Source organism: Pogona vitticeps, chromosome 7 (assembly GCF_051106095.1).
Source record: "Pogona vitticeps strain Pit_001003342236 chromosome 7, PviZW2.1, whole genome shotgun sequence".
In the NCBI taxonomy this organism is placed as follows: domain Eukaryota; kingdom Metazoa; phylum Chordata; class Lepidosauria; order Squamata; family Agamidae; genus Pogona; species Pogona vitticeps.
This window is the reverse complement of record NC_135789.1, coordinates 32839612-32863729: the sequence shown is the minus strand read 5'-3', so window position 1 is coordinate 32863729 and position 24118 is coordinate 32839612. Positions and strand designations below refer to the sequence as shown.

General features: G+C 57.4%; 1 protein-coding gene and 1 long non-coding RNA gene across 13 annotated transcripts in view; one reads left to right on the top strand and one right to left on the bottom strand.

Annotated features, from left to right (window-relative positions):
- Positions 1-348: 348 nt before the first annotated feature.
- Positions 349-24118, bottom strand: part of MYO18A (myosin XVIIIA) — a 102147-nt gene continuing 78377 nt past the window's right edge. For 7 of the 12 annotated variants that reach the window (XM_078379164.1, XM_072978671.2, XM_078379166.1 and 4 more), the window contains 12 exons: positions 22719-22823; positions 22454-22600; positions 21971-22084; positions 21461-21577; positions 21111-21194; positions 20829-20966; positions 17171-17356; positions 16636-16775; positions 15873-15917; positions 11184-11306; positions 7782-9142; positions 1924-2063 (listed from right to left, as the gene is read on the bottom strand). In XM_078379164.1, the coding sequence (XP_078235290.1) occupies positions 7783-9142; positions 11184-11306; positions 15873-15917; positions 16636-16775; positions 17171-17356; positions 20829-20966; positions 21111-21194; positions 21461-21577; positions 21971-22084; positions 22454-22600; positions 22719-22823 (2559 nt within the window). In that variant the 3' untranslated portion in view covers positions 1924-2063; position 7782. Of the gene's footprint in view, positions 2064-7781; positions 9143-11183; positions 11307-15872; positions 15918-16635; positions 16776-17170; positions 17357-20828; positions 20967-21110; positions 21195-21460; positions 21578-21970; positions 22085-22453; positions 22601-22718; positions 22824-24118 lie in introns of all 12 variants that reach the window. The other 5 variants (XM_078379172.1, XM_078379174.1, XM_078379173.1 and 2 more) reach the window with 3 other exon arrangements.
- LOC144584038 (uncharacterized) lies at positions 21572-23833 on the top strand. Its single transcript, XR_013538040.1, has 2 exons — positions 21572-21805; positions 23311-23833. It is a non-coding gene; the product is annotated as an uncharacterized LOC144584038 (long non-coding RNA).

The following is a 24118-nucleotide window of genomic DNA, read 5'->3' as shown; positions in this document are numbered from 1 at the left end:
TCCATCTGGATCTGTCGGTTGGAGACCTACCCTCTCGAGTGGCAAAAACCGAGTCTGCCCCATTTTCCTCGTGACCATCCTGAAGATCCTCGAGGACAGTTCTCACATAATACTTTGCCCTCTTCTCTTCTCCAAACGAACCCCCCTCGGTGTCCTCAGCAGCTCCTCACGGGGCTCGGTTTCCAGGCCCTTTCGGCCATCCTGCCTGCCCTGCTCTACGTAAACACGTTCCTGGTCGCTGACCATCCTGCCTAAAAGCGAAAGGCCATTACCCTTCTCTCACAGATGTAGGACACGTAAAAAGAAACCAACTTGCTCCCAGAGAAGAGTACAAGGACGACCGGGGCCTTTCGGCAGCTGTAAATGACATTTATTTTCTTATGTAAAGTTGGGAGGGGGGAGGGAATCAAATAAAAATCAAACGCACAACTGAAGTAGTGCAAAATATATATATATATATGTATACGTATATGTATAGAAGTATAAACCAAACTCAGACCAAAGGGGAGCAGGGCAGTAGGGAAAGCCTCCAGTTCCCCCCCCCACTTCCCCTTCTGCCCTGCTTGCCGAGTCCAGCGACATATAACTTAGAACGGGTTTCGGGAAGTGGATTTTTTCCTGGGGTGAGTGGGTGGGGCGTCGTCGGGTGAGGAATGGCGCCTGGACTCCTTTGGGAACAAGCAGCAAAGGGAGAGCTTGCAAAGGAAAAAGAAACGTTAAAATAAAGCAACTGGGCCTGAACCGATTCAGCTGTTCCAGTTGCTGGACCATCCCGGGAGCAACAGGAAAGGAGACGGATTGGGACCCTTATTGGATCTCCAACCTCCAACCCCCACCCCACCCTCCGCCGAGCAAAAGCGTGGTGGCAGCGTGCGCGTGGTGTTGGCAGAAGGCAGGAGGTTGTGTATTTTGCTCCCAGGCTCTTTTAAAAGATGACGGGGGGGGAGGGGATAAATTGTGGATGTGGACGTGTGGCGCCTCACAGGGCAAGAAAAAGGTGGAAAGGGAAGAGAAGTGTGTGTGGGGGGGCATCGTGCGCAAGCGTCCGATGCACAGGCCGTGCTCAGCGACTCAGAAGGCCAAGGGTGCATGGGCTTGAGGGGGGGGGCTCACGGATCCACCCGCATCAGCCCTTCTCCCCCACCGGGAAGATGAACGGAGGTGAGAGCGAGCCGTGTGTGTTTGTGTGTGTGTGTGCAAGTAGGTGCAGAGAGTTTTCTTCTGCGCACAGGCAGGCGCTCTATAGGGAGCGACAAAAAAAGATGCTTTGAGAGGGGAGACAACTGGGCAGGCCCCTCGCCCAGGTCTGAAGGGACATAAGTTATGCTACTCAGGAGTGGGGGATGGGTGGGGGGGGACAGGCACTGCTAAAAGAAAGACACCCTCCAACACATGCAGACACACATCCACACGGACAATCCCACGAGGAGGCCGGCTTCCTCCTGCGATCCACCAAACAGGCGTGCGACCACAAACAGAGCCAGGAAGAGGCAGCCTTGGCAGGAGTGCACACCTCTGCCGGCACCTACAGGTCACCCCAGCTGGTTTGGGGTGGGGGGCTGGGGGGGACAGGCTTTCCCTCCCCACTCTCCTCTCCCCCACCCCCAAGAGTGCCAAAGCATCCCTCTGGGTCCTCCATACCTCCCTCCGCTACAGAAAAGGAGGGCAGTCACACAGCACTCCCACCCAGACAGAGGGAGGGAAGGAGACAGAGAGATGGGGGGGGGACAGAGAGATCGAGGAAGAGAGACTGAGGCAGAGAGAGAGAGAGCCCCCAGCGGTGTCCTTCAGCCAAGGCCCGGATCCAAGGGAAATCACACCTGCCCGGCGCCTGGCACATCTGTCCACGGAGCAAGAGGGGAGGAGGCCCGGATGAACAACGGTGTCCCCTGCCGCTGCCTCCAGCCTTGGGCTATGCGGTGGTTTCCGCAGGCTTGCTCTCCGAGTCACTGTCGCTCAGGTAGCTCCGGGAAGAGTGCTTGGGCCTGGGCGCGCCGCCTTCAAAGAGGTCTCTCTCCTCGTCCGATCTGTCGTAGGTAAAGGACTTCCGATAGCCTGGAGGGCTGCAGGAGGGAAACAAAGAGGACCGAGAGTCACTTACAAGGGGCGGCTCGCAAGGGGAGGCAGGCAGGCAGGCCTCTTTGCAAGCCCGCTAGCGGTTCTCTCCCGGTCAAGCCTCCACCAGCCCTGGGCAGGAGGAGCATTTCTCGATGCATTGAGACCAGCCTTTGTTCACCACCTTTATCCTACCTTCACAGCACCCGCATCGCGGCACCACAAACTACATGCAGGGGCGGACAGGAAGAAGCGAGCTTCTTTTGGCAGGGGAGGGCAGGGCTTTGCTCGTTAGCCTGGCCCTGCAACCACCCTTTAAAAAAAGATCTGCAGCAGCCGGTTCTGAAAGCTGACCTGAGGCCCCCAAGAGTGCAAAAACGGGGGTGGAGGGCGTAAGATGGGAAACCCCTGAGCTGCCCGTGTTACTTGAGAAGCCAGTCCCAATCCGGACGAGGGACAAAGTCAGAGAGCAATTCATGGCCACCCGGTTCCACTCAAAATGTGTGGGGCTGAAACTCCCGCCATCCCAAAGCCAAAATAAGATTATGGGGCTTGTAGTCCCACCCGCTCACGGGCCTGCCCACCTGGCCAAGGAAGGGGAAGGGAAGAGGGTCGGGCATTTGGAGAAGGGGAGAACCTCTGAGTCAGAGTGACATACGCCCAGTTGCCAGAAATACATGCTTACACCCTGGCTTCTGCAGGGTGCATCAATTATGCAGGGACACCCATATAAATCTGCTGGTTTTACATAATTTATGCTGCTCCCTCTGGCTGACAGAAAGAGGCTATTTAAGGGCCTGGAGTGACAACCCCCAACAGACACCTAGACTCTGAGGGCCCTCTGGTTTGAAATTTTACTGCCACTCCCGCGCACAGCACACCCAAAGCTTAAGGGAGGGAAGGAAGGAAGGAAGGAAGGAAGGAAGGAATTTCTGGCTGCTGAGTTCTAGGCCTGTTATCCATTTCTAAGCTTACATGGCCATAGTGACTAAGAGTATCTGGAGCGCCAGAATCTGAAGCCACCACTTGTGTAAGAAGGCACGGACGGTGGGGCTGTGTTGCTTTTGAAAGGGGGGTGGCAGTACCCCTGGTTCTGGCCGGCTCTTAGAGGGGGCCCTGCCTTCTCTCCCGATTCCCAACCCACCTCAGCAAACCCTTCCGCCGCCGCCAGCTCGCTTTCAAGGAAAACCCATTATTCATCTTTATTATTTCGGATTTTTTCCCTTCTCTCCACACAGCCCCCCCCCGCACCGCCCCCCAGACATTTCCAGGGCATTTCCGTGGTGACTGAGCCTCCCCCGTCGTTAGCAGAGCTAAGCAAATAATCTGTGGCAAATCAGGCATTTGTTGGAAATTTCACCCCTATCTGTCACAAGCCATGCTCTCGGAGAAAAGAGGGAAAGGGAAGAAAAGGAGAAACCTCGCAAACAGGCTCATTATGTGGAGCCTGTTTGCAAATTCCCCTTCCGGCAAGAAGAATCTGCTAGAGAGGAGGGATTCATTACCGGAACCCTTTGCAACTGAGCAAAACACACACACACACACACACACACACACACACACACACACACACACACACACACACACACACACACACACACACACACACACACAGAGAGAGAGAGAGAGAGAGAGAGAGAGAGAGAGAGAGAGAGAGAGAGAGAGAGAGAGAGAGAGAGAGCCCTTTCCTTAGTCACTTACATACCTTGTTGCAGCATCACAACAAGGCACTCCGCACATCTTATGCAAAGGCAGACCCTTTATAAACTGTGAAATGCACGCACGGCTGGGACTCTGGCAGGCCTCCAGCGGAGGGGCCAGATCGCTTAGGGGTGGGTAGACCATCCGGGTTCCCCTGCCAGGAAGGGGCAGCCCAACCCGAAGCCTCTCCAGGCCGGAGACAGGGAAGGACAGCAAAGTTGGGCGGCCCCCGGGGAGGGTGGCGGGGAGGCTGTGAAGACGCTTTTCGGTTATTATGGGCGGGTGTGGTGGCAGCATCGTCCATGGGCAGAGAATCGGATTGACTCATGAAAGGTGGAGGCCCAGGAAGATCTCAGTCTCCCACCCCTAAGGACCGTCTCCAACCCCTAAAGACCGTTAAGGTCCATTAACGACTGCTGATTAACCCTCCCACCCCCCCAGCTGGACTGTCTGCCTTTAACATTTCATGTTCTTCTCCTTCCCACGTCTGTGGACGCACCGGTCCAGCAGAGCAAAGCATTTTCTGTTTAGCCTTTTGCTTAACCTCCTGAGGACTAGAACCTTGACAGTTTTGGAGAAGGATCCTAATTGCGGCAGAGCCCTTGGAGCCCTGGTTCAAATTCTTTCATCTCCATCCCTAATTTAAAAGGATGGTGTCCTTGGCCGAGTCAAAGACTCTTGACAGACGCTGCTGCCAGTCCCAGGGTCCATCCTGGGCTGGAAGGAGGAACTGTCCTCCTCAACTAGGGGACACCAACGGGACCTCCTCCCCTCAGGGACTTCAGGCTCACATAAAGGCTGGGGATGAATGAGCCAGGCCGTCTCCTCCTGTCTTTGATCAGCTCCGGGAGGCGCATCATTCCTCGGACACCCTCCAACCAGGCCTCCACTCTGGCTCCAGACCCAAAACGGGGCCAAAGCTCCTCCTGATTGTGCCCTTTCTTTGGGTCCCACTGGCTTGCTTCTTGGGACACCCAGAATCGGTCGATTGGATGGCAGCAGCCAGAATAAAAAAAATCCTTTCCTTCCAAGCTCCGTCACCAAGGCCACCCTGGAGTGCAAGCAACCTCTCCTCCTCTCAGGGAAATCATCCAGATTTTTAAAATTCTGCTCTCAGAATGCATCCTCTTTCAGCCATATTTTCTGAGCCCCTCTCCCTCCTTTACATACGTGCGCGCGCACACGGGGGGGGGAGGAGAAGAGGCGCGCCAAGGCTCACGAAACCACCTCTCTCCGGGTGGGGGCTCCTTCTCGCTGTATGCAATTCTGCCCCCCTGCTGCACAGTGGAAAGGGGCTCCCGGCTCCCCGGCCCCCCCACTGCCCTGCACCCCGGACTGGGTTGCTGCCGCCACCTCCCCCTCTGCGTGCGCCCTAACCCAAGGCCACCCCTCACAGCTCCATTTCTGTTATGTCAGCAGGAGCATTAAGTGCATTAAGAAATCCAAAGCGCAACGCTCTCCCAGCTGCAGGAGAAGGCGATGGCAATTGAATGGTTTAAAAATAAATTGCTTTTAAAAAAAAATAAAAAGCGGGCGCGCACACCACCACAACACAGAAAACAAGAAGCAACAGCCGTCAGCAACCCCGCTCTGTCCTTTCCAGATAATTCTCCCATTCAAAGCTGTTGGAAACAATTTATTACACAAATAATTTGTTGCAGGGTGGGGGTGGGGTGGGGAGGGGAGAGGCGAAGTCAACGCGCCCGCACCCTTCTTGCTTTGGCAGCGCTCGCTTGTCTTGTGCCTGCCACCAGGCCCACCCCTCCGAAATGCTCCCGTCACCCGACTCTCTCTTGTCACATCTCCCAGGCAGGCAAACAAAAGGATCCTGGCCGCAGGCGTGAACAGTAGCCGAATGAACAAAGGAACGAACGAACAAACACAAACGTGCCTCACCGGGGAGGGTACCCCGTGAGAGGAAGAAAGGGATGGGGAGGCAGCTATGTCCCCACCCCCACCCCACCCCACCGGCCTCTTCTTTCTGGGCTTCTCAAACCCAGCCAGGCCGATACTTTCCTGGTGTTTCCCTGTGGTGTGTAACGTTGATCTGAACAACCCGCCGTGGGCAGATCAAGGGAGAGAAGGGAAAGAACGCAGCCGAGAGGAGCCGGGGTGCCACCGGGTGGAGGGGGGGCATCTTTCCTCCTGCCCCAATGGGTCCCCCCCCCTTTGTTCCCACCTGCGAGACCGTGACCCTCCAAACTAGTCGTTCACGGAGGCAGAGCGTCGCTTTGGGAAACCCACAGCACAGGAGTATTATCCGATCTGGGGGGGGGGGCCCTGAGAGGCCGCAGAGTCACGCCTTCAATCAAATGACAGGTTGGAACCGGGGACCGCTCAGACGAGACCGGCTGCGGGAAGGGCATTCACGGGGACTGACCGGAGTCTGATCCCCGCTAGATGTGATTCTGCTTGGAGGTGAGGCGGAAGCCCTGGGTGTCTCCCCCAAAAACCAAGACACTGGGCAGTGGAACGTCCTCAGAGAGGCGTCCTCGGAGAGAAAACGCTAACTGGGCATCCAGACAAGCGGCGAAACCGACACGCCGGCCTTGGGTGTCTTCCAGCGGCGGAGAGACACGGCAACACACCAGGGCTAGAGGATCTGAATGCTTGTGCTTCCTCTTACCGTCCACGTCTCAAACCGATACAGGCCTGATGGAGCAGTTTGGGAAAACGCAAAAGCCCTCACGTTCCCTTTTCTCGCATTTTGGTAGCCTAAGGAAAATCTCCTTTAATGGCACCGCTGCTGCCGCCTCTCTTGGCTGGCTTCTGAGGCCTCCCAGACACAATAAACGCATTTTTCAAGCCATCGCCGCCCCCGAGATGGGGCCAAGAGGGGGAGAAGAGGGAGATTCTCAGCGAAAGTGGACAGTTCTGCAGCCGTCTCATGTTCTGGTCCGAGGATGGCAAGGTGTGGGCAAGCAAGAGCCGCCCTGCACACAACCCCGGCACCTTGCTGGCTGGCCGGCCGGCCGGCCTCTGATGTCCGACAAAGAACCCGAGGGAAGGCAAGGGCCTCGGCCACAGGGCCCCCTGCTCCTTGACGCAGCTAAAGAGGGTCACCGGAGAGATTGCCTCCCGCCTTGAGAGCTGCTTCCAAAGAAGATCAAAGGAGAGGGGGAAAGTATCTGAGAATGAAGCAGGCACCTTCACGGATTTGCAATGCTTCTCCTGCCACACCACATTATTATTTTGAAGAGGGGGGGGGAGAACAGGAATGTAAACAGCCATTTCTCTGCAACACAGCGACTAATCTTCCCAGCGGCACGTGGGAGGGGGATAGAATGACTCCCAAGCTCGTTAATTGCATGAGAAATAAATACTGCCAATTCCTGAAAGGGCAGAGAGAGGATTAATGCTTCCTGGCATCCCGTTTCCTTCTGTAGCTAATCCTTGGGGGAGCCAGCGGAGAGAAGACGGGGGACTAGAGAGGGCCCTTCGGTTGGAGCAGACACGGCTCTCGGGCAGAAGATGCTCGCAGGGAAAAGGAAGCGGGCAAGGTTCAAAACCATGAGCTCTCCACATCCGCCACATGCCCTGGGTGGATCCTTCGTGCCTTCCATCCTCTCCTCGCCTGCCACGAGGAAGCCACAAGCTTTCTAGCACAGGAAGGGCCTCTAAGCTCAGGCAGCTCAGCTCCAATCAAACGAGAAGGGCCCGGGTTCAAAACCTGACTCTCTCCTTCCCAGGAACCACCACTCCAGCTTCTATGTCGCTGGAAATCCTTGACACCAGTGTGGAAAAAAGGAGCCACAACGAAGAGCCCAGGAAGATTAAGACACACAAGGCCACACTTCCGGGCGGTCTGCAAAACCACGGGGCGACAGGAGTCATCGTCCTTCCGTTTACCATCATGCGGGAAAACACACTTTTTCCAGTTTGATTAGTGGACGTGCCATCAGTCCAGCAGACAAAAAGACCACCCGGCCGCCCCTCCCTCCCCTTCCCTCTTTCCCCATCCCCGGTTAGAAGTTAGTCGGGAAGCTCGTGCTCACACACTCCATGCCACCACTGCCGCCACCTGCCTTAGTCGCTCTCCGGCCGGTAGAGGTACTTCATCATCAGGCTGTCCACCTGCTTCTTGCGCTGCTTCTCCTCCTTCTTGAGCTGCTTGTTCGACTTGCCGGCCTCCTGCCCCTCCTTGGCCGCCCCCGAGTCGCCCTCTTCCCGCCGGGGCCCCTTTTTCACGCTGGAGTTGCTGCGGTACGAGACGGTGGAGCCCGAGGAGGAGGAGGAGGACTCCGAGGAAGACCCAGAGCGCGAACGCGACTTCTGCTTCTTCTTGGATTTCTTCTTGGACTTCCTGGCATGCTTCCGGGAGCTCCTCCGTTGTCGCTCGGGAGAAGGCGAGGAGGAGGAGGAGGAAGAGTCGCTGGGCGAACTGTCGCTCCTCTTTCGGCCCTTGGCCTTGATGCCGGGAGGCCGGGAGAAATCCAAGGCCGAGGCCGACCGGCGCAGGCTGCTGCCGGCCGGGCACTCCGTCCTCTCCTGCAAAGCGAGGCTCCTGGAGCTCCGGACGCTCTTCCGGTCATCGTCTTCGGAGTCGGGATCCAGGCTGGAGCGCTTGAACTGGACGGGCTTGTAGTTCAGCACCTCGTGGATGGCAGCCTCCAGGTCGGGGTCGAGGTAGCTGCGGTGGCCGACGGGCCGGAGATCCAGGTCCTCCGCCCGCAGCTCCTCTGAAGCCGAGGCTCGGGGCCGTGGGGGCACCGAGAGGCTGCGGGGGAGCGAGGGGTGGCTGTAGAGGGAGAAGGTGTCGCTCGGGTCCACGCCGGCGGCCTCGTCGGCCGGAGCGCGGCCCAAGGAGAGGCGCGAGCTCGGCCGGCTGCCGGAAGAGCCGAGGTTGTCCAGGCGGGAGGTGCTCCGCCGCAAGCTGCCCGGGCTGGAGAGGGCAAAACTGAGCGAGGACCTTGCGTCGTCCTCCCGGCTCTCCAGGCCACCACACCAAGACGCTCCCCCGCGACTGACCGGGGTGGAAAGGAGGGAGGCCTTGTCCAACTCGGCCGCGGAGGCCGGCCAGCGTTTCTCCAGCTCCTTCCGAAGGTGGCTGGTGCCAGTGCCGGCGGTGCTGCTCTCGGAGAAGGGCTGAGAGAGGACGGAGCTCCTCCCGTCCAGCTCATCCGCCCCACCTCCGGTGGCCTTCTTCCACGAGGCGACGGAGCCGCTGCCTTCCTCCAGACCTCCCGCTGCTGCTGCTGCTGCCGAGTTGCGCTTGGCCTTGCGGAAGGAGCGGTCTGGAGAGGCCGGGCGCTCGCTCAGGGTGGAGAAGAGGGTCTCCTCGTCCCCTTGGCCCCCGATGGAGTCCTTGAGGTTAGCCCGCTTCCTGTAGCTCAGAGAACTCATGACGGACACGGGCCTCTCGTCCGCCTCCTTGGCCTCTTTGGGCCTGACAGGGACATGACAGGACGAGGGGGCAGCGGGGAGAGAGAGAGAGAGAGAGAAAGAGGGAGGGTGAATTCTAGGGAAGAGCCTGGGAGCCTCCCCGGGGGCAAGCATGAGAGCCAGAGAAGGCCCAAAGAAACAGGGATGGTGTGCGTAAAGGCAGAATGACTCAGGAAGCCCGCTGCAATTTAAGCTATTGTTCTACATCGCTGCTTCTCTTCCCCTTTTCCACCAAAAAAGGGGGGGGGGGGAGAGAAGCTGCCATTGATTCCAATTTATTTTGTTATCAACTACCTAGAAAACACGGGCAGCGCATAAACGACTGATTCTCAGCATTGGCACCGAAAAAGGAAAGGGAAATGGGGAGGGGCAGAGAAGAAAGGGGCTGAGGGGGAAGTGTTATCTTCCATAACAAAATGTTTTACATCCATGCCAAAGAATAAATTAAACCAATTAAGAGTGTGCCTCAGATCTTCCCCCCCCGCTTAGCAGTTGTGTGAACAGTGGTGGCTCTGGGGAAGCGGCAGGAGGCGAGAAGAGAGGCAGAAAGAAAGGAAGGCTCCTAAGCCGCCCTCCAAGCGGGAAATGGGGCTGGATACGGAACCAAACCTCTCCTCACTGAGGAGGTCAAGGGGCCAGCCGGAGGGAGCCAGGCCGGGGAGAAGGGAGAAAGGGGGAAGGAGGCCAGCCGGCTCGGTTCCCTTGGCCCCTTCAGGCACCAGCTTGGTCAAGGTGGCAGGGCCGGGCGGGTACCATTTCAAGACACACCAAGCAGCCCCCCCCCCTCGGCCTCTGCCACCTCCAAGAGGAGGAGCAGGAAAGGCGCTTGCAAGGAGCGGGCAGGCGGGCGGGCTGGCTCAGCGCCATCGGCATCAGCCTTGCCACGCGCCGCTGCCGTACCACTGGTTGCCATGGCAACAGGTGTCCTATAAATAGACCCGGCTGGTTCCTGGTCACTTCCAAAGACCGGGGAGGAAGAGAGGGAGGAGAAGGAGGAGGCAAGGGTCGGCCACTGGGTGACGGGTCCCTCTGTGGGATCCCTTCTCCGGCCCCTTCTTCCCTTGGACCCCCTGCCAGAAAACAGACGGAGGGGATGCGCAGAACAGGCAGCCGGGGCAGCGGACCTTCCCGTTGTGCTCTCAAGGATTGGGACTTGGAAGGAAGGAAGGAAGCCTGGCTGGCTTTGAGCATCGTGACCCTGGGCTTGAGCGGCTGAGTCAAGGGGCGCCTCTTCCCCCATCCTCACTCAGGCAGCGAAAGATTTTGGTCCAGCCTTGTTTGCATCGTCTCGCTTGAATCTCCAGCCGGGCCTCCTCAAGAGCCAAGGTGGCAGGGAGGGCATGACCTCCAGCCTTTTGCTCTTCCCAGACCCTGGTTCGTCCGTACCTGCTCGCTTTCCTTCCCCAGAGAGCCTGCACAGGTGTCAATGAAAAAGGCAGGTGGGGTGATGGGCAGACACAAAGCCTCTTGGGCACCTGGCGGAGAAATGCCCCACGTCCCCCCCCCCCGGAGTCTTCAACCCAACAGCCTCTCTTGCCCCTTCCTGGAAACAACCAGACCCGGCAGCCCCGACATCTTCAGGAGCAAGGGGACCCCTTTCCTGCACAGGGACCCATCGGCACCCAGGAGGAGGAAACCATCGTTCCCAGAATCCCGCCATTGCCTTGCCATTCAGGAAGCTGCCACCTCAAAGAGAAAACCGCCCTGTCTCTGGACTGGATGCAACAGCTCAGCCGGAGCTGAGAAACCGAAGCCCATCTCTCGGGCAAGCTCAGCCCCAAGAGAGGAGCTGGGGGTGGGCAGCGGGCACCCATTTAATGCCCAAGCCCCCCAGGGGGTTGGCGGGAGCCTCGGCAGGGTCAGGAAAGAGAGGCCTCCGAACGGCAGCACCCGGTCTGCTGTTTCGCGCCCCGTTGCATCCTCCAAGATGGCGGGGCCTATGTGGAACTGAGAAGCAAGGACCCACCGAACCCCCACCACCACCACCACCACCCCGGCCCTTCCCGGGAAGCCCACACCCAGCCTGGCCCAGCCGACCGACCGACCTGCTGCTCTTCAAGCTGCCGTCTTCCGAGACCGTCTTGGAGGGAGTCTTGTTCTTGGACAGCCACGACTTCACGCCGTCCACCCGGTCCTCGAGCTCCGAGTCGGCATCTGAGTCTCCATCGCTGGAAGGAGCAGAAGGGGGTGTTTGTGAGGGGGGAGCGCCACGGAGGGACCACCAGAGAGAGGCCTCCTTGAGGCCAGGAGTGGGGGGGGGAAGAGAGAGGAGTGGGCAAGCATCAGGCCAGGAGCGCATGCAGCAGTGCTTAGAGAAGGTCCGACGAGGGAAGAGCCAGCCAGCGCTCGAGGGCTCAAGAAAGAACCCCCCACCCCCGTCCTGCTGCTAGAGCTCGGCCTGAAGCGGCAGAACCCTTCGGAGGCTGCTGGACTACGGCTCCCATCCTCCTCGTCCACCACCACTTCCATGGGATGATGGGAACTGCCGTCCAACCACCTCTGGAGGACCACCCATTTCCCCACCCCTGTAACAAAGGGGTGAAACGGTCTGAACCGCCTTGACCCACAACGCAAATCATTCTTCCAGGCCACAGAACAAACGGAGGAGTCGGGGAAACAGATCTGCTCTACGGTGTAGCTCACGTGTCTCTTAGTTAGCCAGTGCCGCCACTCTGGTCGAAATGATATTTTTTTAAGCAAGAAGAAAAAAAAACCAAGAGAGGAAAGAGAGGGGAGTGAAGGGACAAGGGCACACACATCCTTTGCTCCCCAAAGAGGAAGCAAAACCTGCTAGGGGTCACCTCGCCGTTTGCTCCCTGAGCACCAAGAACTTATGGGGACCGGTCTCTCTGCCCCAAAGAGGGAAGCTGGCCCCGCCTGCCTCCGCCAGCCCTGCGGTGCGGGATGGCCGAGCTGCCTTCCAGAAGGCTCTCTCGAGCTGCCCGAACCATCGGCCCCAGCCTAATTTTGTAAGCCATCGCTCATCGTCACCACCACCACGAGGCTCCCAGTGCCCACAAGGGGCTCCTGTCCTTGAGGCTCCATTTACTGTTGTGTGCCTTAAAGGCACCGCAGGGCATCTGCGAAACCCGCCAAAAAAAAATCCTCCCCTGAACAAGAGAGTAGAACTCTGGTCCTCCGGGTCCTGAAAAAAGGACTAAATCAAAGGGAAAACACTGGAAGCTGCAGTCAATTGCTCAGTTAGCCTGTTTTTATCCATCTAGCTTCATACTGCCTGCACTGGCCGGCAGCAATGGCTTTGTAAGGTTTCAGGCCACAAGCTTTCTCGTAACCCACACAACAGACAACTTGTGCAGGCAAAGCACAAACTTTTCTACTGAGCTAGCCAAGTGAACTCCAAGGCAATTATTTGTATTTATTTCACAGTCATTTAACTTGGAGGTCCTCCACTACCCCCTGAGTAAATAAAGACTTCTTGCCATTTGGCGAGGGTGGCAAGAATTTTTTTTCTCTCTCTCTCTTTTTCTCTCTTTTTTTTTAAACTCCTGAAAGAAAAAAGCACATCTTCAGATCTCTACAGGGCTGGATGTCGGCGGCAGAAAATTCTCAACAGCTGTACTAAATTCCAGTCCTTCAGAGGGGAAAAAGTCAAATCATTAAATTGGTATAATAAGCACAAGGCAAGTTTCTCTTCCAAGGAGGGGCAGACCTCAGAGACACGGGGGCAAAGGGGGGAACAATGCAGAGAGGAGAGAAAGAGATAAATATATATTTAAAAAGAAAAGGATGAAGTAGAGAGAGGGAGAGATCCCTCAAGATGAAAGACTGCTGAGATACACAACAGTGAGTGGAAAACCCCATTAAACTCTCAAACCCTCCAGGGACCAGCTGTGCTCTTTGGAATTAAAAGCTAACCTTCCGGCTTCCGATGTGATGGGCTCAGCTCATTTATATATATATATTTATATATATATATATATATATATATATATATATATATATATATATATATATATATATATATATATATATATATATATATATATATATATATATATATATACACACACACACACACACACACACCCATCAATCCCTCTCTTTTTTCCCTTTGTTGTAAACAGAAGCTAAGACTTCTCTCCATAGTTGTGGACCTGAATACAGAACGGACGGACGGATGGTGGAGCGACGATGAAGCAGGTGCGGGAAGAAAAGGGGTCTGGAGCAGCTCCCAAAGACGGGCGGGGGGGGTCAAGGGAATAAAAGGGAAAGGGGCTCCATTTTACAGAGTGCCCTGTTAAGGCAACAGCAGGGGAGAGCGATCCCCCGTCCCTCGGCAAAGCGGCGCTTGAGCAGGCCACGCGCGGGAGCAGCCCGGTGGCACCAGGATTTACAGCCCCGAGCGAGCGAACCTCTTTGCGCAGCCGGTAACGGGCGGCCTGATTTATATGTATGTGCAAAGGCGGCCCCATCCGGCTTAACGCCTCCAAATTTATAAGCGGCATTCATAACGGTATTGATTGCCTGGAGCACGCAAACACCGTTATGCACGGGAGTGGAGCCAGGAAGGGGGGGGGAGAGCAGAACAACCTATCCTTGTACGTGGAAGGGGGCTCTCGTATAAATCTGCCCCCGCTAATACCAGGCTGTTTACCACTTTCATTAGGATTATGGCAGTAAGAACGGTATCTACGAGCAAATCGGAGCATTATTTCTCTTCCTGCCTCGACAGGCTAAATAACTCTCTGCTCAGCTTCCTACGGTGCTAAGTGGAAAGAGGGGCAATGGAAACCCCCCCCACACACGCACGCACGCACACACACACCCCTCCTCCACAGACCCCTTAACAAATACGTTTAACGCAATGTTAAAGGAGCACTCTCGCTCACTCCATCTCACCGCGGGCTTATTCTCTCGTCGCGGAGCCGCACACGGTGGACAGCCTCTCCTCTGAATCCAAATGGCTCTTGTTAAATTCAAAACACCCAAGCTCCCTTGATCAACCCACACATCCCCCTCTCTGTGAATAAATGCCAGGAGGCAGTTTGTTAATTTTATTTTTTCCTCTCCTGCTTGAGGAGGGGGGAAAAAAGAGGCTGAAGCGAGCCCCGTAAACAAACTCTGGGGGCCGCTGAGATTTCAAATGGTCAGAATTAAACCTCCTGTCAAAGGCAATTTATGTCCAGGCTCACGTGCCATTAGTTAACTGGGACCCAAATCCCGGGGGGGGGGGGAACCGAGCGACGCAGACAGGACGATGGGGGACATTAATTGTGTGTGACAACGAGGCTCCCTCGGCCTTCTATCACTGCTGCACACAATTACATTTATCATTAGCCCCTGCAGAACTTGCCAGGCCCCAGCCAGGCCCATTGCCAGCCCGGGCTTGGCAGGAGGGAGGGAGGGAGGAGAGCGGCACCTGCCGCTCTCAGCATCATCATCCGCAAGCAAGCTGGGTTTCCGGGTTTGGAGGGCAGATGCTGGGCTCCGGAGAATGGGGACGGGGGGGGGGGCTGCTTTTCCCCTCCCTATGCATGGTTGGGTTTGGGTCTGGTTTGCTATTCTGGTGTTGGTCACACACACAACACAACGCACACACACGCACCTCGTGCAGGGTCTGTTAAAGAAGGGGCTACATTGTGAGGGGATTCATTAAAACAGGCGCGAGGGAGCCCAAGCGCCAGAGCCAGATCTGGTTCTTCCCGGGGTCCGAAGTTGGCCCTCCAAAGGCTCCCCAGCTGGTCCCTTTCCCTCCACCACCACCACCACCCCACCCTTGGGGGCAGGGCGTTACTCTTTGCCTCTCCTGCAAAATGCTGAAACTGAATTTGGTGAACAGGCTAGCCTAGCTCTCCCTGCTCCCAGCGTACCCAGAGCGCTGAATCAGCCTTCCTCGCTAAGGCTCGTTTCTAGCTGCTTCCAGGCAGCCCCGGCGGCAGGCTTGTCATTCCATGCTCAGGATTTCACACATTACAGGGAGGCTCCCCTGAAGGAACCCTCAGCGAGGGGCCAGAGAGTTCCTTGACTGAACTTATTCCTATTGCATGGATCTCCCGAGAAACCAGTACACATTGCCGAGGACTCCCCTTGTGGGACTCGGGTTTGGAAACACTCCGTGGCATTCACACAAGGTGTTTTCAGTTGGAGGCCAAGAGAACCTCACACGCCCGGCACTCCTTCGCGGGCCAAGAGGAGAAATCCAGGGCCCTCGCATGCCACAAACGGGCTGCTCTGGGAGCCCCTGCGTCCTTACAAGGCACCACAGCAGGCTCCACTCCAATTTAGGTAGCGCACGCACGCACGCACACACACAGAGGCAGAGACCTGGAAAGAGGCAGGACGGAGGCTCAACGTGAGTTTCAGCCAACCTGCCTGTCATGCAGACGGAGTGGGGTGCACGATGCAGGGGTTGTTATTCCAAAGGGTCAGCGAGGAAGGGCAAGGTCTAGTGGCTTCTCCATCCCAAAGCATTACCCGCTTTTTTCTCTCCTTCCCCTCCGGCGCCCTCCCTCAGTCTAATGGCCTGGCATCCACACCTCTGTCCCTTCCCCGAATTCGGTGGTCAGTTTCACATCCCACAGGGGTTGTGCCACAAAGAGCTTGGAGTCACTGGTTAGAGCTTCAAGATCAGTGCACATGCGGGGGGGGGCAGCATGCAACTAATACTGGGGAGAGGGGACACCGCGGGGGGCTCTCCTCCCCTCTCCAGGGCATGCTTGAGGTTAGGAGTAACCAGATGTTACTAGCAACCAAGGAGAGACACTTATCCTCACAGCTTATTTCTGCGCCTCTGGTACTTTGCCACCATGTCCTGCAAACTGGAGTACGGGGAAGGGGGGGGGGGAGAGACAAGGGAGGGGGGGCCGGGAGACCAAGCAAAATAATATAAAACATACAAAAAGTGGCAGGGGAGGAAATAAATCTGAGATGAGAAGGGGGGAGGGGGCAAAGGGGCAACTGAAAGCTAAAGATGGAAGGGGAGGCTGCCCGGGATGGCCTTGGTGAAGACGAGGCAGGGAGGGCGGAAGGGGGAGCAGGAGGAGGAGGGGCGCCAGGAGGTCGGGGTCAGGGTCTGGAGCTCCAGCAGGCTGAAGGGAAGGCCAAGGAGCGGGCGGCCAAGGCTTTGAGGAGGAGGAGGCGTTACCTCCACGGCCACTAGCCTTGAGAGTCCAATGGAAGGAAGCATCAGCCTTCCAGATCATTCGGCCCTGGCCCTTCGCTTGCTGTGCTAGCTGGGCCTCCCAGGAGCTGACCTCCAGCAGGGTCTAGAAGGCCCCAAGGTTTGGGGGGGGGGAGGTTAATGGAGACTCTGTCTCCAAAGGCAGGCCCCGTCTGCAGGAAGAGGGTGCTGGTCGCTGCCGCCCTGTCTTGCCTGTGAGGGTCTGGAGGGGTGGGGGGCCCCGGTGGGTGGCCGGTGTGTCCTTCAGCAAGTCGAGGAATGAGCCACAGAGAGTGGGATGATGGAACAGGGCAATGCTGCTCCCTCAGTGCGAGTCTCCCCCCCCCACCAGCATCCACCCACCCCTCCACCCACACCTGTTGATGAGGTCCTCGTTGTCGTCGCTCTCCATCTCGTCCTCGATGGCCGCCTGCAGGTCCCCGATCCGCTTGAAGGCCAGCTTCAGGTCCGACTGCAAGCTCTGGTTGGCGGCTTCCAGGCTCTCCAGATCCATCTCCTGGGGGGCAGGGGAGGGGGTTGAGAAAAAGAGAAGGAAACAGTTTTGTCCGGGCAACGGGACCTCCGGACCCTCACCGACGGATGCGCCATGCCCCGCACCCGCACCCGCCACGCTGAGCTCCCCCTGTTGCTGCTGCAAAAAACGCAGCTCCCCAAACGGATAGCTGACCGTGGGCGAGGTGTGCCTTAATATTGGGGGGGGGGGTTGCGAGTGAAAGGGAGGGAGGGAGCAGGAAGACCCTCTGGGTATTCTGCAGATGTACAAGGTTTCCTGACTTTGCAAGATTTGGGATTCCACACCCCCCCCAACCCCTACTAATGTGCAGAGGGGGCAGGCGGGAGGGGAAGAGGAGGAGGGACCGGGAAGGGGCCGCTGCTTGCTCCCCTCCGTACCAGTTCGTGCTTCTTCCGGCTGGCCTCGGCTTCCTTCTTGGCCAGCTCGGCCATCTCCTCCTTGGAGTCCCGCAGCTGGCGCTGGAGGCGCTTGTTCTGCTCTTTCTCCCGGTTCTCGGCCGCCGTGCGCTGGTCCCGCTCTTCGGTCAGTTTCTCCATGTTCTCCTTCAGTCGGGTGGCCAAGCTCTAAGCGGAGAAGGGCAAAAGGGAGGAGAGACGGAGGGGTGGGTGTGAGAGGCTACCCTCAGCCATGGTCAGGGGCGTCTCTGCAGCTGGAAAGGCTCCCTTCTGAAGTCCTAGATCCCCGGGGGTGGGCACTGAGTGGCTCCCTGGATATTTCGAGTGACAGCCCCCTACGGCTCCTTGCCCATGGCTCTGCTGGGTGGGGCTGATGGGCACCCAGGCAGCCGCTGGCTGGCCACTCCTGGGGTAGAGGGAATCTTGGCTTCCTGATTTCACAAGCCGAGCACAATTTGCAAAATGGCTGTTTCGTTTGCCGCTTGGCAATCTGGCCTTTGAATTCGGTCACTCGCCCAAGGGGCCAAACCCGGAAGGCGGTCGCCTTTTGCCGAAAGCGCCCCCTGCACCTCACACAGACAATATGGAGAACCAGGTCGGCCTTGGCAGGTGGCTGCCGGAGGGGCCTTGCTCCAGCAAGTAGCTTTCGAGGTGGGGCAGAGGCCCAGAGCTTGGAAACCTTCCTGTGGGGCCAGGCCAGCTAGGGGATTCTAGGAGACCCCGTCAGCCAAAAAGTGAGGATCCCAAGCCCTGAAGAGACCCACAAGAGGCAGCAGCGGGTGGGTGAAGCCAGGAACCCTCCCGGGTCCCACACGTGGCTCCAGGTGCCCTGAAGCTGACACCCTCTCCCTGAGCCCAGACTTGAGGAAAGGGACCTAAATCTGGACCCAACACAACCATAGAGCGCCCCATAAAAGCATTGACCCCCCTTTAAGTTTAGCTCTGGATCTGAACAAATGAGGGGCAACTTTAACAGAACCCACCCGGAAAGAAAGCATCCTGGAATTTGCAAGCAAGAATTGAATTTAACCCCCCTTCCAATTCCACCACATTTTGGAAACCAGAATGTGGGAGGAAGTAAAAGCTACAGGTTCTTTCCCCCCTTCCCGCCCCCCCCCGGGCTTTGGGCTTTTGAGTGCTTCCCGACCCCTCTTGTTTCTTCTGACGTTTCCCCCCTCCTTAACCTCTCCACAGCAGAGAGATGCCACGGGGTCCTCTCTCTTCCACAACAGTTCAGTTTGACCAAGGCCAGCAGGAGAGAATTTCCTTTCAGGTCATATTGGGTAAGAGGTTAGTAAAATCTAATTCTATCCAGCACATCAGCATTATACTCTAGACACTGGGGGCTTGTTGGGGGGGGGGGAGACAGAGACTGTTAAAAAAAATCTAGAATACAGCAGAAAATGAAATCGAGAAACATTCACCCTCGCAAAGGGACATGCTCCCTTCACCCATCAGAAGGGACCCCGGACATGAGAGAGAACCAAGAAATACTAACTAGCTAATCAACTAACTAAATAAATAAATAAATAAGAAAGAGGTTGGCCTTGGCTTTTAGGTGGCAAGATCCGGACAGCACCGGGTTTCACCGCCTCTGACCGGGGGTGTGTGTGCTCAGCCAGCCCTCCCCTCCACCTCCGCCCACCCCCTGGCCCCGAGCCACAGCAGGTGAAGAGGAGATGGCAGGAGAGCACAGGGACCGGAGCATCAATATTCATCTCCTGCACATAATGGTAGCAGACAACGGCAATTACAGGGGACAGAGCCCGGGAATGAGCGTGGTCCAATCGTTCCCCGCCGAGCGTTAATGGAACAAACGAACCCAGCGCTATGAATTTACATGAGGGGGTGGCAGGCAGCGGAGGGAGCTCGAGGGGGGGGGAGTGGGGAGGGTGGCTGCCGAGTTGAGCCTCGGGGAAAAGGAACTTTTCCCTCCTTTGCCTGCGCCCTCAGCCCACTCCCCGCCCGCCGGGTGGTGGGCAGAATAATCAGGGGGGCTTTGGTGAATTGGAAAAATAGATTTAACTTTGTGTGAAGTAATTACAGCATGTAATGTAGGGAGAAAAATAGATTCCATCCTTTCGCGGCAGCTGAGCGCCGTCCCCTGCATATTTATGGTGCTGGTGGGGCAAGAAGGGGGGGGAAGCGAATAATGGCACGGAAATATTAAGAGGGAGCTCTAAAGCTTCTCGGTTCCCTCGGCGGAAGGAGGAGCAGCGACAGCAGAATATCAAGCAGGCCGGGCATTTGACAGGTGCAGCTGCGGGAGACGGGGAAGGGCCCTCGTTTCCACAACGTGCCGGGCTGGACTGGGGTTCTTACACCAGGCAGAGCAGTACGGAGACAGAAGAGCAAAGGGCGGTTGTGTGTGTGTGTGTGGGGAAGCTATTTATTTGTAATTGACAGAACCACACAAGCCCCTTTCTTGTCTTTCGCTCGCCCACCTGCCACATACCGCAAACGTTCAGAATCTATGCATGCACGCACGCATCCCATATGCACTTCCTGTGTGGCCCCTCTTGTTCCCTGGCCCCACATGAAAAAGCACCCCGAATGAGCTTTTCTTTTCATGTTCTCTTGGGAGGTAGCCTGTCACGAGGTGCCTGCTGGCTATGAGTGAAGCCATCCCTCTTTTTATACCTCTACTCCCTCTGTTGCTATTCGCATTGAGCCTTTTTCAATAGGATCATGAGGACTAGAGACCTATTTTGGTAAGAGAGCCTATGCAATTTATGGAGAAACAACCCCCCCCGGGGGGGGAGAGTCCGCTCTTTCTTTCTTTCTTTCTTTCTTTCTTTCTTATTCTGACACCCTCTTTCCTCTCTCTCTTTCCTTCCCTTCCTCCTTATCCAACAGGCTGCCAGTGACTGAGGGTGGGAATAATCCAGACTTCTGGGAAGATCCCTTAACGGCTTGCAGAGGGCTTTTCGGAAGAGGCTGGGGGCTGCTTGAAATTAAGCCCACGGCTGCTGAAGGTGACTTTGCTTTGTCCTCCTGCATGGTTTTCCCATCAGGATTTGGAAAAAAGGTGGAATCCTGCAGCCCAGGTGTTCAAATACCAAGGCACGTCCTGTGGCGTCACAGGCACTGATCCGCGAGGGAAAAGACAGGCTCACGCAGGCAGCGGCCTGGTTAAGGGATAAGGGGAGTCGCAGCCCAACACAACTGGGGGGCGGGGGGGAGCTCCTAGTCCTTGAAAAGTGTTCTGTGACATCTCTCAGAATTTGCCCGAGGCTGGTTCTTTTCTTTTTCAGCTTTGGGGACCTGAGAAACATTATTCCAGCTTTCGAAGGAATGGCGAGGAACACCACCGCCTTCTGTTGTTCCTCCACAGCTCTGAGGTGGAGCCCCTTCGGCTCTGCTTTGGCCGACCAAGGACCCGGGTGGGAGAAGAAGGCAGCGGAGAAAAGGGGGCAGGGCCGGGCCATGGCACCAGGGAAGCCAAGCTGCTGGGGTCCCCCCCCAGATGGGCTCCCACCCCACGCAGCCCCAGAGCTCCCCAGGCGCCTGCCCCCCCCCCCGGAGAAGTTTCAGGAGCTTCTTCCAGACGCACCCACCCAGCATCACCAAGAGCAGGAGTCTGAAAGAAAAGGGGCAAGGTTTCCACCTGCAGACCCTGAAACGGCGCACGGCCCCTCACCTCCAGGCGCTTGACCTGAGTCCTCTCAAATTCCAGCCGCGTCTCCAGCTCACGGATCTTGGCCTCCTGCCGGCTGACCAACGATTTGTCCACCATGGACTGCTCCACAAACTCCAGCTGGCTCTGGAGGCCTTGCAGCTGAGGAGACAGGGGGCAGGAAGGGGGTCCGCTGTCACTCATGGGATGGGTGGAGCAGCCCTCCCCCCCCCGCAGGCAGAAAAGCAGCAGGGTGCCTCCCCAACCCCCAACACACACACAGACACACAACTCCCCTCCACCGACCTTCTCCTGCAGCTCCTGCTTCTCCTTGCTGGCCTCTTCCAGCTGCGACTGGAGATCGTTGATCTGGGCCAAGTCTCGGGAGGCCTGGAGGAGAGGAAGTGGGATTTGGGGGGAGCGCAGGCGGAGGCGCAGCCGGGCAGAGCCTTTGGCGAGCCAAGGACGGGAGACGCCTGCCAGACCCTGCTCTGCAGCCGCCCGCCCACCCACCCTCCGGATGGATCGGGCTGCCCTCGGTGTGAGGAGAGAGACTCTGCCATCCCACCCCCTGCCCCAAAGGGAGCCTCCCCCAGGACGGGACTTGGGCCAAGCGAGAGAGGCCGGGACAGGCCGGGGAGGAGGGGCTCGCTCACTTGAGCGACGGCCGCCTTGTGCTTCTTCATGAGCTCGTTCATGTCCTCTTGGTCTTCCTCCAGCCGGCTCTGCACCTCGTTCTTCTCCCGCTGCAGGCGGCTCAACTGCTCTTCCAGCTGCTCGAGGAGGGAAGGTGGGTTAAACCCAGTTCTTTCAAAGACCTCGCCGGACAGGACGGGAGAGTCCTCTTCCTGTCCAAGGCCCAAGGCCCCCGCTGCCACTCGACCCAGACACACAGCCTGGCTACAGGCGCTGTGGACCAGCCAAGCTCCAAAAAGGGCAGCTGCGAGTCAACCACACCCATTGGCTAGCGCCTGGGACGTCTTGGGGAACCTCCGTCTCCAGTTGAGTGGACAGGGTAGTATACATGAAAGCATCAACATGGAAAGAGCGCCCAGGGGGCCAGACCTTGTGAGGGCTGCCACTCCGTGGAGGGTCCCCCACATCTTTCATGGGGGGGGAGATCGGAGATCGGTGGGGGCGAAAGCAGGGAGGACGGAGGGACCTACCCCTGCCTTGGCCTTGGAGAGATCATCAATCTGCAGGTGAAGGTCCTCAATCTCCACCTCCATGGACTTGCGAGCTTTGACTGCAGCTGCACAGGTGAACTCTGACTCTTCCAGCTGTTGAGAGAGCCCACGCCCCATCCCGGGGGACAAGCAAGAGTTAGGAGGGCCGACTTCTCTTGCAGACGCTCCGACCCCTCCCTACCACCAAACCTTGCTGCTTCCCTTTGTCCAGGAACCCAGTCTGGCTTCTGCCTCAGGCAAAGCGCCGCCAAGGCCTTGCCCAAGAAAGCTTGAGCACCAAAGGCCCTCTTGCCCCTCTGGGACACGTGGTCCACAACCTCCCCCCCCCGGAGGGCCTCCTGCCAACCAGGCCCACCTGGGTGGGCCCTCCACGTGGCAGGCGGCTCAACCAGCACGACCCCACCCCTCCCTTCGGAGGCACCCCTGGGCCGCCAGAGGGAGGGGCTCCAACGGGCAGCACACCTGGTTCTTGAGCTGTGCGATCTCCCGCTTGCTGGGCGCGTTGTTCTTCAGGTGGTCCAGCATGACCTGTGCGTCGGCCAGGAGGGCCTTGGTGCGCTTCAGGTCCTTCCGGAGTCGCTTCTCCGTCTCAAAGTCCCGCTGGTTGACCTGAGGAGGAAAGCTGGGTGAGAGCAGGGATCTGCTCCTCCTCCATCGGCGGAGTCTCCCTGCAGTAGCCTCCCACCCCCACCCCCGCCAGCCCTCAGGAGAGCTCTCTCTCCCCTACCTGGTCGCTGACAGCCGCCAGCCTCGCCTCCAGGTCCCTCTTCTCTCGCAGCACCTTCTGCTTCTCCTCATACTCCTCCTCCAGCTGCATCTCCATCTGCTTCAGCTGTTGGGAGCCACCGGCAAGCAAAGGGGGTCAGCAAAGGACACGTCAGCCCTGGGGAAGAGGGGATACCCGCTCCCAGCTGGGGGACCGCGTCCGGTTCACAAAGAATACGCCCCTTGAACATCTAATTCTTTCACAGCTCCGAGACCAACACGCCCGGGGGGGGGGCTACCAAGGCTGTAGGGAAGCCGGGGGATGGCCCAGGGACCCCAAAGCCCTGCTTCTACCTGGTCTACCAAGACCTCAGCTGTGGGCAGGGGGGGATGAGAAGGAGCGTTGGGCATACGGAAGCAGAGGGTGTCCTCAAGCCCCTTGTCATGGCACCGCACCCTGCCAAGGATGGGGACTTGAGTCACAAGACTTGCTGTCAAATCGAACTTAAGTCCCACTAGGAACTCGACTCGGATCCACTTGGGTTCCCCCCCCCACATGACTCAGACTCAAAACCCACCCAACTCCCTCGCTTTTTTTCCCTTGGTTATAACAGGGACTCAGGCTTGGGTCTTGGGACTCCGGACCGGAAGACTGCATGTGGACCAAGACACCTGCTCCATTCAGGACTTGGCGTGTTCCTCGGCATGTGGATCGAATGGAATTTGCCCGAGGACCTGTTCTGGGTTCAGGTTTTGCTCTCTGCCAAGCCCGCCCCCCCCCGCAGCCCCAACCAGGCTTCCCGATCCCAAGAGATGAGCCCCTTCTAGTTCCCAGAGGGGGCTGTTTCAGAAATCCTGCTCCGATTTATTTTATCACATTTTAAGGGAGATTCCGTTTTTGGGGCTCAAAAGGTTCCTCCGAGGGAGCAAAAGGGCTTCATATAAGAGCCCTACAAGATTTTTGATAAAGAGAGGACCCAGATTTTTCAAAATAATTTTTATATTAATTGAATGAACGGTGCAGATAAATAATAAAGCCATTCTATTCCAGCTGCCGGCTGATTAGGGAACTTTTTAGGTGGCTAATCACATGCATTTCAGCTGATTAATTCATCTATTAAAATTAAATACATTTGCCTTTTAGAGTTACCAAAGGAAGCATGACATCCCTTTACCGTTGAGCAGGCGGGAATGGTCAGGGTTCAGAAAAACGCACACGTTGCCCACGTGCCGCCACATGGCCTCCCACTCACGCTGACCCCAGGAAGGAGCAATCTCCAAGAAGTCCCGTCCTCAACCAGGCTTTGGAACCCGGGTGCAGTTACCGCAGCCACCCTGTACACACCCTCCCTCCTTGGGGAGGAAGCCCCCCCTCCGGGGCCCGCATGGGGCTTCCTTCCGAGTCCGCGTGCACAGGGGCTG